The sequence below is a fragment of the Canis lupus genome, chromosome 27, assembly GCF_003254725.2.
Source record: "Canis lupus dingo isolate Sandy chromosome 27, ASM325472v2, whole genome shotgun sequence".
Lineage (NCBI taxonomy): Eukaryota > Metazoa > Chordata > Mammalia > Carnivora > Canidae > Canis > Canis lupus.
In genome coordinates this window covers 17,102,907-17,117,678 of record NC_064269.1, presented here as the reverse complement: position 1 = coordinate 17,117,678, position 14,772 = coordinate 17,102,907, and the positions used below count along the sequence as shown (strand labels likewise).

The 14,772-nt window shown below is 39.5% G+C and overlaps 1 protein-coding gene across 6 annotated transcripts in view; it reads right to left on the bottom strand.

Annotated features, from left to right (window-relative positions):
* The window catches only part of AMN1 (antagonist of mitotic exit network 1 homolog), a 55,984-nt gene extending 42,064 nt beyond the window's left edge, over positions 1 to 13,920 (bottom strand). For 2 of the 6 annotated variants that reach the window (XM_025455541.3, XM_049102309.1), the window contains exon 1: positions 13,718 to 13,920. In XM_025455541.3, the coding sequence (XP_025311326.1) occupies positions 13,718 to 13,755 (38 nt within the window). In that variant the 5' untranslated portion in view covers positions 13,756 to 13,920. Of the gene's footprint in view, positions 1 to 13,405; positions 13,550 to 13,717 lie in introns of those variants that run through there. The other 4 variants (XM_035707372.2, XM_025455543.3, XM_025455540.3 and 1 more) reach the window with 4 other exon arrangements.
* Between the last annotated feature and the right edge of the window lie 852 nt (positions 13,921 to 14,772).

Genomic DNA, 14,772 nt, shown 5'->3' with positions numbered 1-14,772 from the left:
AACTTCCTTGTATTACAATTAAGGCTGCAATTAAGCAGTGACATTGCCCATGTGGCATAAGCAAAACGATGTCAAAGTGATCCAAATTAAGCTTAACGATAAATTCAAACTAGAGTGACTTGTGTCTCTTTAGTCTATATGGATATATGTAGAGAAGAATAGGCTATGGAATATTTCTCAGTTGGATTGAGGATTTCTCTTTGGCCCATCTATTGTCCCTCGTAATTACTGATGATATTGTCAAAGATTAATGGGTGAGCTTAAATTTCCTTGTGCAGGTCATAATGGATACTATTCTGGGCTTATTCTACATCTTGGCTGTCTGAAATAAGATCTATTGGTCTCCCTTGGGATTTATTCAGTTAGCCGAGTCTGGGATCTTGGGGGCAGAACTGAGGTCAACACTGCAGATTGGCCTCATCCTGCTTCTTGAAACTCTATTAATAGCCTTTGTTAAATGCTGTATGATACAAATTGAATACATTTGGTCCTAGCCTTTGCTGATCAAATTAATCAGTGAGGTTGAAAAAGTGTCATGCTCATGTGATAATTTGTCAGGAGCCAAGATGGTAGGACCAAAAGGTAGGATGTTGGGAAAGGCAGTTCTTTCTGGATTTTTCATCATCATGCCTGTCTTGCTGTGAATGACAAGAATACATGGTCCTAATATGTTTTATCTGGTCCATTCTCAGGGTTGTGTTTATAATGATCAACCCTGTCCAATAAAGTAATGTCTCCCTCCAGGACAAAGAGGTTGCTTACTGCTTACTATACAATGGCAAGTCCCCAAATTTCGTTTCTGTAACGCACCTCATGGCTTGATTAGACATTCATTTGGGCTGGGTTTCTCTCCTAGAATGCTACCCACTGCTTGTGTTGGCATCCATCTGAGCCACCTGTGTTGCTTCTGTGTGTCTTGGAGGTCAAGAGGAAGTGACATAAACATGCTAATGCTCATGCTGCTTGTTGTGCAATAAATAATAAAGTCCATTGTGCCTTTGACCCAAGAGACTTTGTTCTATCAGCGTCCATGAAACAAGACCAGGCTAAAAAATGTATTAGCTTATAAGAAGGGTAAAATCAAATTCTATACTAATATTCACTCCCCTTATATTTTCCTTTATGCAGATTGCAGCTATATTTTAAATGTTTCCTTTTTCCCCACAATGCCATCCTTTTTTTTCTGCCCCATCTCTCTCCCTAAGTCTTTTTCATCTGAGTCCTTTAGGGTCCTCTTTGAGCTCAGCTGTCTAGCCTGTGTCATGTATTCCCACAGTCAATGGTTTCCTCTTTCTGCTCCAGTTCCCTCCAGCAGCAACATCAGTGAGCTGGGACACAAACAAATTCAGCATTTTGAAAAATGCTGCCCTGAGAAGTGTTACATAGCTCATGAAGACTATCTAAAAGTCTGTTGGTCAAACCAAGAAAGTTTATTAAATTTACCACAGCACAGATTTGACAGGATTTGGGTAGTGTCTCAATAGGGAAGAGCTACATAAAGAGTACATCAGGATTCTCCCTCCAAGATGGAGAATGGGTTAATATTAGGCATAATCTGTGACTTAGTAGTGTTAAGACTGATGGACACAGGGTCTCAAAGCAGGTGAACAATCTATCCTGATAAACATAATGTTTGCTTTAACAACCAAATGTTTGTTTAGATAAAATGGTTGCAAAAATTTTCTGGAGCAAGTTATATTGACATAAGCGATCTCAGTTTTCAGGCCTAACAGTTGACACAGGTGGTCTATGTTCTCAAGACAAAATGAAAACTGGCCAGCTAAAACTTAGCAAAATCTTCAAAAGCTGTAAAAAAAAAAAAAAAAGGGTGAGGTGGGGAGAGATAGATATCCAATATGAACTGCTCCAAATTTTGTAGTTAAAAGAAACAACTTATTTATATTTAACCCATTAATTATATGGTGAATTAATATAACAAGAAACGATTTTTGGCAAAATGGCCTACTTTTATTATGAATATTGCATAAAATTTAGTCTTGGTCTTCTTTTCTCCTCCCCATATTCTCTCCCTTAAACTTAAAAATGGCTTCATCTATTACTTATTAGATATTACTTCTAATTTTAGACTCAATCCTTGATCTTGCTTTCAGATTATAAATTATAGTATCTTTATCTGCTTGTATGATATTTCTACTGGATGTTCTGATTCATTTTCCTCATAAGACACTTAACTTCTCCATGATTATCTAATGACATCACAATTCTCCTGGTCAACAAAGCTAAAAACTTTAGAATATGTTTTGCCTTTTCTTTTTTTTTTTTTAAATTTTTTTATTTACTTATGATAGTCACACAGAGAGAGAGAGAGAGAGAGAGGCAGAGACACAGGCAGAGGGAGAAGCAGGCTCCATGCACCGGGAGCCTGACATGGGATTCGATCCCGGGTCTCCAGGATCGCGCCCTGGGCCAAAGGCAGGCGCTAAACCGCTGCGCCACCCAGGGATCCCTGTTTTGCCTTTTCCCTTTCTTTCATCCTTCTATTCAAAACTATTGACCACATCCCGGATCCAAAGGAATCTCTAAGGCAGTGCTATTCAAAGTGCTAGTAAGTGAGGAGACTGGGATCTCATGCAAGGATGTAAACCAAGCAGTTTCCTTCACAGAGAAGTTCCATTCTCTGGACTAAACAGTACACTCAGTAAGAGTTGACTGTTAACCTGGATCAAGCTCCTTACCTTGTTACAATCTAGAAATAGCTTGCTGACCAACCACCAGCCAGAACATCCATTTCCCCAAAAGGATTAGGAAATATGATTCTCAAGGCAAATATGGACTCTCATATGGGGAACACTTTAGTATGACAATAAAGGTCATATGGTCATTTTTTGCTTTATTTCCAAGGTCTAGATAATTTTCCTAATGTGTTATTGTTTCCTCTTTTTCACTAAGTACTGTTTTATTTATTTATTAATTATATGTTAGTTATTCATCAAGAGAAACTATTCCATAATCCAATATTCATGTTTCATAGTTCAGGAATACAGGTGAGTGACAAACTCCCATGGAATTCAACCCAAACAAATTCTTTATGTTTCAAAATCACTTTGCACTCTGAAAGATACCAGCCTTCTTCACCTCCTCAAAATCTTTCAAGGAATCATAATTTCTGTATAAATCTGCATACTCCTTCTGTATTGATTAGACCACAGCAAAATTACAGAAAGATGCAACCCCAGGGATACAGTGAATGTTCCAACAATATGAAATCACAGATGCTTGGCCAGAAAGCCTCACATCTGAGGTTTTGTCAAAGCATTGGAAGTCATGGTCGTTATTCTGAACACCAACCTCAAACCTAACATTCTTCCTAACTCACCAAGCACTATGTTTGATTTTTTAAAAACTTACTTACTTACTTATTTATTTATGAGAGAGAGAGCACATGCGCACATGTATCTGGATACGGGGCTTGATCCCACCACCCATGAGATCATGCCTGAGCTGAAACCAAGAGTCTGACACTTAACCAACTGAGCCACCAGGGTGCCCCAGCACCATGTTTTGAAGCTCTTCATTTTCCTAACAGCTGCATAATATTCAATGGCACCTCTCCCAGTGATGGGCAAATTCTTTGTCACCACAGTGGAATTCTACAATGAACATCTTCATACATGTGTGTCTCCAGTTTAGGCTCTCCTTACCTCTTTCCAAGATTTTGCAACAGTTTCCTAAGTATCTCTTTATTCCCAATTTCTCCCTAATTCAAATCTTTCTCTACTCCAGTATAGTTCCAAAACCTTTTATAGCTCCCATGGCTACATACAGAATTAAACACTGTTATAGCATTCTGGTCCCCAAAGTTCTACTCCTAATTATATGGCTTTATGTCTCAATACTCTGCTATTCATATTGTATTCCCCAGACAAATTGAAATGCTACTTTCTGGCCTTCTCCCATATTTCTACCTTTCCTGCTTGTCAAGGCTTTGCCCTTATTATTCCACTCCTTCTTGGATGTATTTCTTTCCATTTCCAACTGTCAGATGCTACCAATCTTTAAATACAACCCCCTTTACAAAGCCTTCTCCTAGTCTTTATATTCTTTTCCTCATCAGAAATTTCAAAACTTTGTTAATCCCTCTTTTGTGCTATTATTCTAACTATATTATAGTTATTTATATATTTGCTTTATATTGGTTCCACAAAACTGTACCTTTTTAATGCTAGTTACTTCCCACAATCATCAGCATAGTGCTTCAAATGCCAAATATGCACTTTAAATACATGCTTAATTGAATATTGAGCATCTCCTAAAAATAAGGAACTGTGGCTATGAAGAGATAAAAGACTTCTGGCCATAGAAGTTCAGAGGATCATTGGTATGAATGTGTCAGGGAAGTGTCAGGATAAAGACAGGAATTAAAAGCCAGGTATTCAGCTAGGCTTTAGTCTGTCTTTTTAACTTGCACTCTTTTTTTTTTTTTTTAATTTTTATTTATTTATGATACTCACACAGAGAGAGAGGCAGAGACATAGGCAGAGGGAGAAGCAGGCTCCATGCACCGGGAGCCCAACGTGGGATTCGATCCAGGGTCTCCAGGATCACGCCCTGGGCCAAAGGCAGGCGCTAAACCGCTGCGCCACCCAGGGATCCCCTAACTTGCACTCTTAACTATTTCTCCAACAGTTTGTATTGATAGAAAGGAATTCCAATTTGGATTAGGTATAAAATTTAAGCCAAGAATGAAAGCAAGATACTTTTCTCAGGACTCTACACAAGCTTGAGTTATATAAAAAATCAACAAATTTCTCTTATAAAAAATGACTGTGGGGGTGCCTGGGTGGCTCAGTTGGTTAAGTGTCTGCCTTTGGCTGAGATCACAATCCCTGGGTCCTGGGATCAAGCCCCATGTGGGGCTGCCTACTCAGAAGGGAGTCTGCTTCTCTCTCTCCGTTTGCTCTTCCCCCTGCTTGTGCTCTCTCTCACTCTAACAAATAAAATCTTATAAAAACCCAAACAAACAAACACATGACTGTGGACTGAGGGCCAGAAGTTTATGAGATATAATGTAAATGTTACATCTCAGTGATTTCAAAAGCACTCAGCAGATTACGATAATTGTTCTCCTCAGCCTTAATTTTTACATGGCAATACTTTTAATGTAATATTAACAAACTGAAAGCTCCTGGAGAGAAGCAATTGCCATTGTAACTGCAAGTTCCAACACAAAAATCTCATGTGAAATAATAACAGTAACTAACACTTAGTGGTGTTTAATTACTTGCTAGCATTAAAATAAAATAACACGGAGATCAGCCTGAAAATTCCTCAAGCAGACAAAACCAGTTAGGTCACATAAGTGAAACTTAATCTAGCTTATATCATGAATGCAAGAGAAGCTTAACCTAGGTTATTTCTTGTAAATATCTCTGTAATGATAACACTTAAATCATCTTCCTAAAATGGTATGAGAATCACTTTTAAATAATCCCCTGCCATCTATAAACTCCCATTTAAAAAAAATTTTTAATTCCAGTATACTTAACATATGTTGTTACATTAGTTTCAGGTGTACAATATAGTGATTCAACAATTCTTTTTTTTAAAGATTTTTATTTATTTAACTTTTTCATTTTTAAAGGTTTTATTTATTTGACAGAGAGAGGGAGAGTGTACAACCAGGAGGAGTAGCAGGCAGAGGGAGAAGGAGAAGCAGGGAGAGCCCAACGTGGGGCTTGATTCCAGGAGCCTGGGATCATGATCTAAGCCAATGGCAGATGCTTAACTGATTGAGTCACCCAGGTGCTCCTATTTATTGATTTTAGAGACAGAGAGAGAGAGTGCAAGCAGGGAGAGTGGAACAAAGAAAGGGAGAGAGAGAATCTCAGGCAGACTCCACAGTAAGCATGGAGCCCAACGTGGGACTCAATCTCACAACTCTGATATCATGACTTGAGCTGAAATCAAGAGATAGATGCTTAACTGACTGAGACGCCCAGGTGCTCTGTGATTCAACAATTCTATACATTACTCAATGCTTATCATGATAGGTGTACTCTTTAATCCCCCTCACTTATTTCACCCCTCCCCCTGCCCACCACCCCTCTGGTAACCATCAATCTATTCTCTGTATTTCAGAATCTGAGACTTGGTTTGTCTTTTTTCCTTTGCTCACTTGTTTTGTTTCTTAAATTCCACATATGAGCGAAATATTATGGTATTTGTCTCTGACTGCCTTATTTCACTTAGCATTATATTCTCTAGCTCTATCCATGTTTTGCAAATGGCAAGATTTCATTTTTTTCATGGCTGGATAATATTCCAGTATCTGTGTGTGTGTTTGTGTGTGTATCATATTTTCTTTATGCATTAATCTATCAGTAGATACTTGGGTTGCTTCCATAATTTGGCTATTGAAAACAATGCTGCAATAAACATAGGAGTATATATATATATATATTTTTTTTTTGAATTAGCGTTTTTGTATTCTTTAGGTAAATACTCAATAGTGATATTACTGGATCATACAATGATCCTATTTTTAACTTTCTGAGGAGCCTCTATACTGTGTAATTTCCTCTTGTAATAACCAATCATTGTAAAGGTTAAACAATTTCCTCGTTCTCACTTTATAAGCCATCCTCTAATGACATACCTCTGAGATTCTAACCACTTTTCATTTGAAGTCTCTCTGTTTGCTAACAAATTGTTTCTCAGCCAGTAAAATATTCATATCAAGTAAAACTCTGAATTTTCTTTTGATAGTTTCTGGTGTCAGAAGTGGGATCCAAAGATGACCCCTGTTCAGTCCCAAGGCCAGCTGGTGCAACACCCATGAAACCCATTGCACACTCCTTTCTTATTAACCATGGAATTCCAGGGTAAATCTTTCTCAGATCCAAACTCTACTCCCTTTGTGTTGACCTCTCTGGTTTTTACTGAGCAAACTTTGTTGAAGTTTTTCAGTAAGTCATGCTATTCTGTTCAAAAGAGGGGGAAATGGGGATCACTGGGTGGCGCAGCAGTTTGGTGCCTGCCTTTGGCCCACGGCGCGATCCTGGAGACCCGGGATGGAATCCCACGTCGGGCTCCCGGTGCATGGAGCCTACTTCTCCCTCTGCCTGTGTCTCTGCCTCTCTCTCTCTCTCTGTGACTATCATAAATAAATAAAAAAATTAAAAAAAAACCAAACAAAAACAAAAGAGGGGGAAATGTGTGATTCCCTCTGTTTTGGAACAGCTGTTGAAAAACAGAACCCCTGATAATTAAGATTTTTTAGGGAATATAAGACAAAGATGGTTTCTACTTTGTCTAAAACTCAGACCAGGATCTTATGCCTTTCTGGAAAATCGGCAAACTTTACAAAGAATAACTGGAACTGCAGTGATCACCTGGGAAAATCCTTAACTTAGATAAAATAACCCACCTTAGGCACCTTTTTCCCCCCCTTAGGCACCTTTTTTTTTTTTTTTTATGGTTCAGAGTTTCTTTTTTTTTTATTTTTTATTGGTGTTCAATTTACTAACATACAGAATAACCCCCAGTGCCCGTCACCCATTCACTCCCACCCCCCGCCCTCCTCCCCTTCTACCACCCCTAGTTCGTTTCCCAGAGTTAGCAGTCTTTACGTTCTGTCTCCCTTTCTGATATTTCCCACACATTTCTTCTCCCTTCCCTTATATTCCCTTTCACTATTATTTATATTCCCCAAATGAATGAGAACATATAATGTTTGTCCTTCTCCGACTGACTTACTTCACTCAGCCCTTAGGCACCTTTTTAAAAAAAAGGAGACCACATATTTCCTAAAGACAATAAATGTATTCTTTAGTTGGTATGCCAAGTGTCTAAAAGACAAAATGACTCCAAAAATAGGTTCTCTAAAGAATTCTTACAGCATACAAATTATTCTTAAAACTCTCAGAAATATAGAAACTAACCCAAATGCTTTTCAAGTTCATAAGATCTGGGATAATCTTTAATGCATAAAAGCTTTGCAAACAATTTAAATGTGTTGACTTAATAAAAACAGGATGCCTTCACAGTAGTCAACATTAAATATAGTGCAAACATACAATCTTTTCTTCTTGGGTTTACTAGTCAAATAAGCTGATGCTATCTATCTCTGTTACAAAATTTGTAAGCAAGAAAAACTTAAGATGTTAGTTAGGTATTTCATGTTTAATCCAAGCATAAATATTAAAAACAAATAAATAAACTCGATTAGATTAGATAATGGATATTCATCTAATCTAAAGAAATGAAATGTACATGCTTTCCAAATTAGGTAATATATTAAAACACATGTTTAAATTTATTATTTTTTTTGGCTGCTTAAACTTTATAAAGAGACAAAAGATACTTCAATTTATTTGTTTTTTTTTATTTGGATACATGTCTTTTGCTGCATTAAAAATATACTAGGAAGATGCAGATGTCTCTAAAAATATAATTTTTAAAAATGTGTTAATAAATCTGCTAATCTACTACAAGATGCTGATATATTCCAGACAGTTCACAACTTTCTGCTTCCTAGTTTTCACTGGAAAATAAAAGTTTCTAAAGGTTAAAATTTATAATCCATATATAAAAATAAGCCTATTAGAAACAAGAATGAAAGAAAACAACTTTGTATGCAAAGTATGAGAGGAGAATGGGATGCGTTTTTTATATGAAGAGAATGCAAAGAATGTAGGATGTGTTTTTATTAAGGAAAGAAAAAAGGAGTAAAATGACTGGTTATCCCAGAATGAGAAAGAAAAAAACGAATAAAAAAAAAATCTAAATAGATACAGAAAGTTGTAGAACACTTGTGAAGAAATTTAATGTTGGATGGCCAAAGTTAGCTAAAATTAAACGGATTTATAAATTATAAATATATAATATGTAATATTATTGTAATTTATATTTTATATAAATATATTTATTATGTATAATTTATATTCATATATAGTTACAAAGTTTTCCAAAACTGAGTTGAATAATATACTAATACAAACCACACTTTTTTTCTCTGTTAAAAGAACAAAGTTTCTGAGAGTGTTAGTCTGCTTTTAATAAGAGATTATGAAAGGTTTTTCTTTACCTTATGTATAGTTTGTCTAGGAAACAGATTCCATATCTTATGAAAATAACTTGTGTTTCACTTTGTTTTTATCAGATTTTTGATTGCTTAGGAAAGCAATCTTTTTAATATTTAAAGAGCTAAGGTTTTTTTTTAAACAACTATGTGCTTTTTATATTTGCTTTTGAAATCTTTTTGTCACTTTGGTTGAATAGATGACTAAATATTGTTTCACAATGATTTGTGATCCCATTTAATCAAATGAGGTTTTTGTTTTTGTTTTTTTTGAGAGAGGAAGGGGGGGAGAGAGAGAGACAGAGACAAAGAGTAGGGGAGGGGGACAGGGAGAGAGAATTTTTTTTTTTTTTTGAGGCCTTCAAATTATTTACTGGTGTTCAATTTGCCAACATATAGAATAATACCCAGTGCTCATCCCATTAAGTGCCCCCCTCAGGGCCCGTCACCCAGGGTAGAGAGAATCTTAAGCAGGCTCCATGCCTAGCACAGAGCTCGATATCGGGCTGGATCTCACAATCCTGAGTTCGTGACCTGAGCTGAAATCAAGAGTCAGACACTTAACTCACTGTGCAACTCAGAACCCCTAATTAAGTGATTTAAACCTTTTGACAGTTTTTACAGACTTTGTGAAATCAAATTCTAAATGAAGTCTTTTTGACCTTGAACTAACTTTGGGATATTTCCAAGGCTTCCTGGAAGATCTCAAAGTTCTTTTTCTCTTTTTATAAAAAGGGAGACATTAAACTATAGATTTTTCAAATGTTAAATTGCATGGGAAACATTATCAAGTAAAGAGGATGCTTAATCTTCTTAGGTTGTATTTGAATGGATATATTATTAATATAAATGTTCCAGAAATTGCATAGAACTCCTAGGAATCTGATATGCCCTGATATAATGTTACCAATTATTTTTAAATGTTGTATGCCACAAGAGTAGCCAAACTTACCTGTATATATGTATGTGTGTATATATATATGTATGTATATATATATAGAGAGAGGTGTGTGTATATATATATATATATATATATATATATATATGCTTTTCACAATTTGGTAACCTTTTGTAAACTAAAATTAAACATTTATCATTTTCTTTCTGCTGATCCTTTCAGAATTAAAGACAAAACAAAACAACAACAACAAAATCCCTTACTGAGTATACTCATTTTTATGGCAGTGTAGGTATTTGCATAAATTCAATAAAAATTTATTCTCTTCGTAACAGGATGCAATTGGATAAATCCTTGGCTTGGCTTCTTGCCCTGAAGGGGTGTTTAAAGATCTAATCTGAGATTTATTACCAGATAGTTTTTAGGAAACTAAGGTTTGATTTGTAGAGCCAATAAAACCGTTTGAAGTACCAAAGCTTGGACTGGAATATCATATTTGAAAATGTGCATAAAATCACTATTCTGCTGCACTTATATAAATAACAAGCTAAATGTAATAAGACTAGACTTATTTTACAAACAGTCTTATTGTGATCATCTTTAGTAAAAACGAAGTGACTATGGAGAGAAAAATTATGTTTCAATAGAAAACTATAGCATACCTGTAGCAGATTCTAGTCCTGTTCATTATCTTTGAGATTTTGTTATCTATCTGTAAACTGTAATGGATCCTGAATTCTTCTAGTTTCCTCCAACATCTGGCTACAACTTTCCAAACTAACATTTCCAATTGTCTCTTACCCTTCTGAATAAAAACTAACATTGCCCTTTAATCCAAGCCCTACAACCTAAAGCCAGACGACTTGATATAAACTTCAGAGAGATCACCATGACAGATCATGTACAGACAATCTTCCTGCCTATTTCTATACAGGCCACTCATAGCGTTCACCGGAACACCTAATGACATCATCAAAGTCATTCAAACTGCAAACCAGGAAAATCTAACAGATAGAAACTGCCATCCTCCCTCTACTATCTATACGTATTTTGAGCTCAAATCTAGGAATTTTCTTTACTGGCTGCCCTCTAGACTCAGAAACTGAGTTTGTAATTTGCTCCAATGATTAATTTTTATATTTCTTTTGTTTCCATAGAAATGCCTGATTGCTCATACCTTATAGAGGCCCAACTTAGGTGGAAGCTCATATGTAACACTCATGAAATAAGACATTCTCACGTTCATCCTAAGTAATCGTAACATGATCCAATAATGTAAGGCACTAACGCAATATTAAAAATTATTTTCCACCAGGTCTAATAAACTTTCTGTGATCATTCCAAAGAAGACATTAAAACTTAAAGACTTAATGGAAAAGACACCAACAAAAGATCGCTTTTAAATCTTTTTAGGAAAGATCTCTTCTGCAAAATACCTACAATTACAACAAAAATCTAGAAACTCTCTAGCCAGAGTTATATTAGACAATTGCACAGCCTTAGATACCCTAACCGCTTAACAAGGAGATGCATATGCTCGTTTTTTTTTTTTTAATTACCATGTTAATAAATTAGGAGTTATTACCCCAGTTTAAAAGATCTTAAAGATCAGGGGTGCCTGGGTGGCTCAGGGTGTGATCCTGGAGTTTTGGGATTGAGTTCCACATCGGGCTTTTATTTATTCATTTATTTATTTATTTATTCACTTTTTTAAAAACTATTTATTTATTCATGAGAGACACAGAGAGAGAGAGGCAGAGACACAGACAGAGGGAGAGGCAGGCTCCTAGCACAGAGCCCGATGTGGGACTCAATCCCGATGTGAGATCATGCCCTGAGCCAAAAGCAGAAGCCCAACCGCTGAGCCACCCAGGTGTCTCAGATTTTATTTATTCATGAGAGACAGACAGAGAGAGAGAGAGAGAGAGAGGCAGAGACACAGGTAGAGGCATGGAGCCTGATGCAGGACTCGATCCGGGGACTCCAGGATCACCCCCCAGGCCAAAGGCAGGCGCTAAACTGCTGAGCCACCCAGGGACTCTGCTCCCAATAATTTTTCAATCCTTGTCTGTTATTTTCCTCTTAGACATCATATTAACCTCACTAGTTGTAGGAGTGCTGACAACGCTGACTCCATCTTTGGCCCTCCGTTTTGTTTATGCTGATGCAATGACCTCCTCAGGGCTACATGTTCCAGGCCTCTTGGACGTTAATGTGTGCCCTGACCAGAACGCAGGAAGGCTTGTGCTGATCTTCCCTCAAGTGGCACACAGAAGGCGCACTTTAGATAACTAGTAGGCCAGACTGGTGCACAAAAGGCGCCACTTTAGATAAGTAGGATAGATGACTGGTGCATAGATGGGGCCTCTTTAGATAACCACCCTTTGACCTCACCACAATGCCCCTTGCACTATAAAAGTATAGCCTAAGGTTTGGATTGGGTGGAGAACAGGTGCATAGCACCTGGATCATCTATCCACTGGCTCCCCCTTGTCAATAGTTACCCTGAATAAAAGGTCTGTGTAAACAGTATGGAGTGGCTTTATTTTTCAGCTTCAAAGCGCCTACTCGGTCTGGAGGGTACTTTACCTCTTCCACCTTCTAACACTGGTGCGTGGTATCCTCTTGAGAATTTCAAATGCCTTTCAGCAGCCACTCACGCACTAAACGACATCCGTCAGGACTGCACAACTCAAGGAACTCCGTAATCCCACTGCCCATGTCTACGATGACTATGCAACTACACGACCGTGCAACCCAGTGACTACATCACTAGTGGGAGTGAAGGTAACAGGATACTGGCTCCCACTTTCAGCTTGCTGAGGGAATGACCAAAAGGGGGGGGGGGGTGTCCTTTTTTTTTTTTTTTTTTTTTGGTGAAATAAAATGGGAGATCATGCTTGAAAATTCCCCAGCCCGTTAGGTGACATTTTATTTCATGAACATGAGCGAATTTAACAGGTTGTATTTCTCGCTAAGCTCCTCTGATAATCATCATGATCATTATCATAATCTGATAATAGTCGTAAGACTTAAATCGTCTCCCTGTTAAAACAGTGTCAGATAATCACTTTTAACCAACCCCATTGCAGGTCTTTAAACTGTAGTAACCAGGCCTTGTGATAACCAATCACTGTGAAGGTTGAACCACCTGGTCGTCCTGTTTGTAAGTCATCCTTCAACGACATAAACTCTGAGATTCTCGTTTCTCCCTCACTGTCATAGTTTTATCAGGTAAAGCTTCCTTGAAATTTCCTTTGACACCAGGCATCCCTCTAAGGGCTTTGCACCGATTAAACGCATTCCCCACTGCAACTCTACGGGAGAGGCTCTGGCGCTTCGCGGATTCGGTGGGTCCAGTTACTGTCTCCATGGTTACCCAGCTGGCGAAGGGCCAGCCATCGCAACCCCGCGAGCAAGGTGGGGCGCTGCCTCGAAAAATCGCTATCTATCCCCGTCACACGAACCGGTGAACCTTCCGAGAGCCACGTGTAGGGGTTTGTTTTGTTCCGCCGAGGCTTTCAAGCTCGCGTCGCAAACAGGCCGCTGCCGGGACTGCTGGGCGCGGCGCTGCCGAGACCGACCCGCCCAGCAGCCCACCTGGCACAACGGGCCTCTACGAAGAGAAACCGACAAATCAGGACCCCAGGCACAGAAACACCAGCCGGGCCTTTCTCAGAGGTGCAGGGGAGGGGGAGCGGGCGGGGAGGGAGGGCGAGCCCAGAGCTCGGCTCTGGCGGGGCGGGGCGGAGGAGAAGGCGGGGACCGGGTGGACTCACAGATCCAGGAGCTGACTGACCCGCCGCGAGCTAGGCATCGCGGCCGCCCCGGGAAGCCTCTTCCGCGGTCCCCCGGCCGCCCCGGAGCAGCCAGAGACCGTCCGTCAACTCCGGCCCCCGGCGCGACGCGTAGGCCCTCGTGACGTCACACGGCTTCTTCCGGCGACCGGGACGCAGCCTCGCTCGTGACTACGGAGGGCAAGGAGAGAAGGGAAGGTGATAAAATGTAGAGCAGCCCTAACCTCGGTGAGGCACGACGGGAGTTGTAGTTCTCCCGCCTCGCGGCTCCGTTTAGGGGCGGAGCCCAGCGCGCAGCCTAGGCGGGGCCACGTGCGGCGGCGCTCTGCTCCGAGGTCGCTGCTCGCTCTGCAGGGATGGGGTTGCTGCGGCTCCGTGCTTCTGGCGGCGCGCACCGGAGACCCCCCCCCCCCCGCCCCTTGCATCGTGGACTCCATTAACGTGAAACGGAGACTTTTAGAGCAAACAGGACTGACCGCGGCTTCCCGAGTACTTTCTCTGAGGCATGTTCCGAGCTACGTGCTCTGAGTTCTTAACTACATTCATTTAATCCTGCGAAGTCGGAATTATTTAGCCTCATGTTACAGATGAGGACACTGCATGCCAACAAACAAGGCTCTGTAAGGACGTCATCGTGGGGGGCGGGGCGGGGAGGGGGAATCTGTTCAAATCAGAAAGGATTCTGAAGAAGGGGCACTATTCCCCAGGTGGAATTATTTCTCTTTGGTTAGTGATGCTGCAGAGTACCGGCTGCTTTGCAGTGTTTTGCATTCTTCCTGGTGGATTAATTTGTTGTTTATGTGTCTGTCTGCCTTTTGTAAGTTCCTGGAAGTTGGAACCCGGTTTTGTTCCTCTTTTCAGGATGCTACTCCTTCTTCGGTCTATACACATTTATCAAGCACTGAAGGAGGGTAGAGATAGTGCTGGTGCTGAGGGGTCAGTGGTGAACACATGCAGCAGACCAATAGAAGGGCAATGAGAATAACTGTTAAATGCTAAGATAAAGTTAGTTCTGTGCAAACACCCATGCCTGAGTA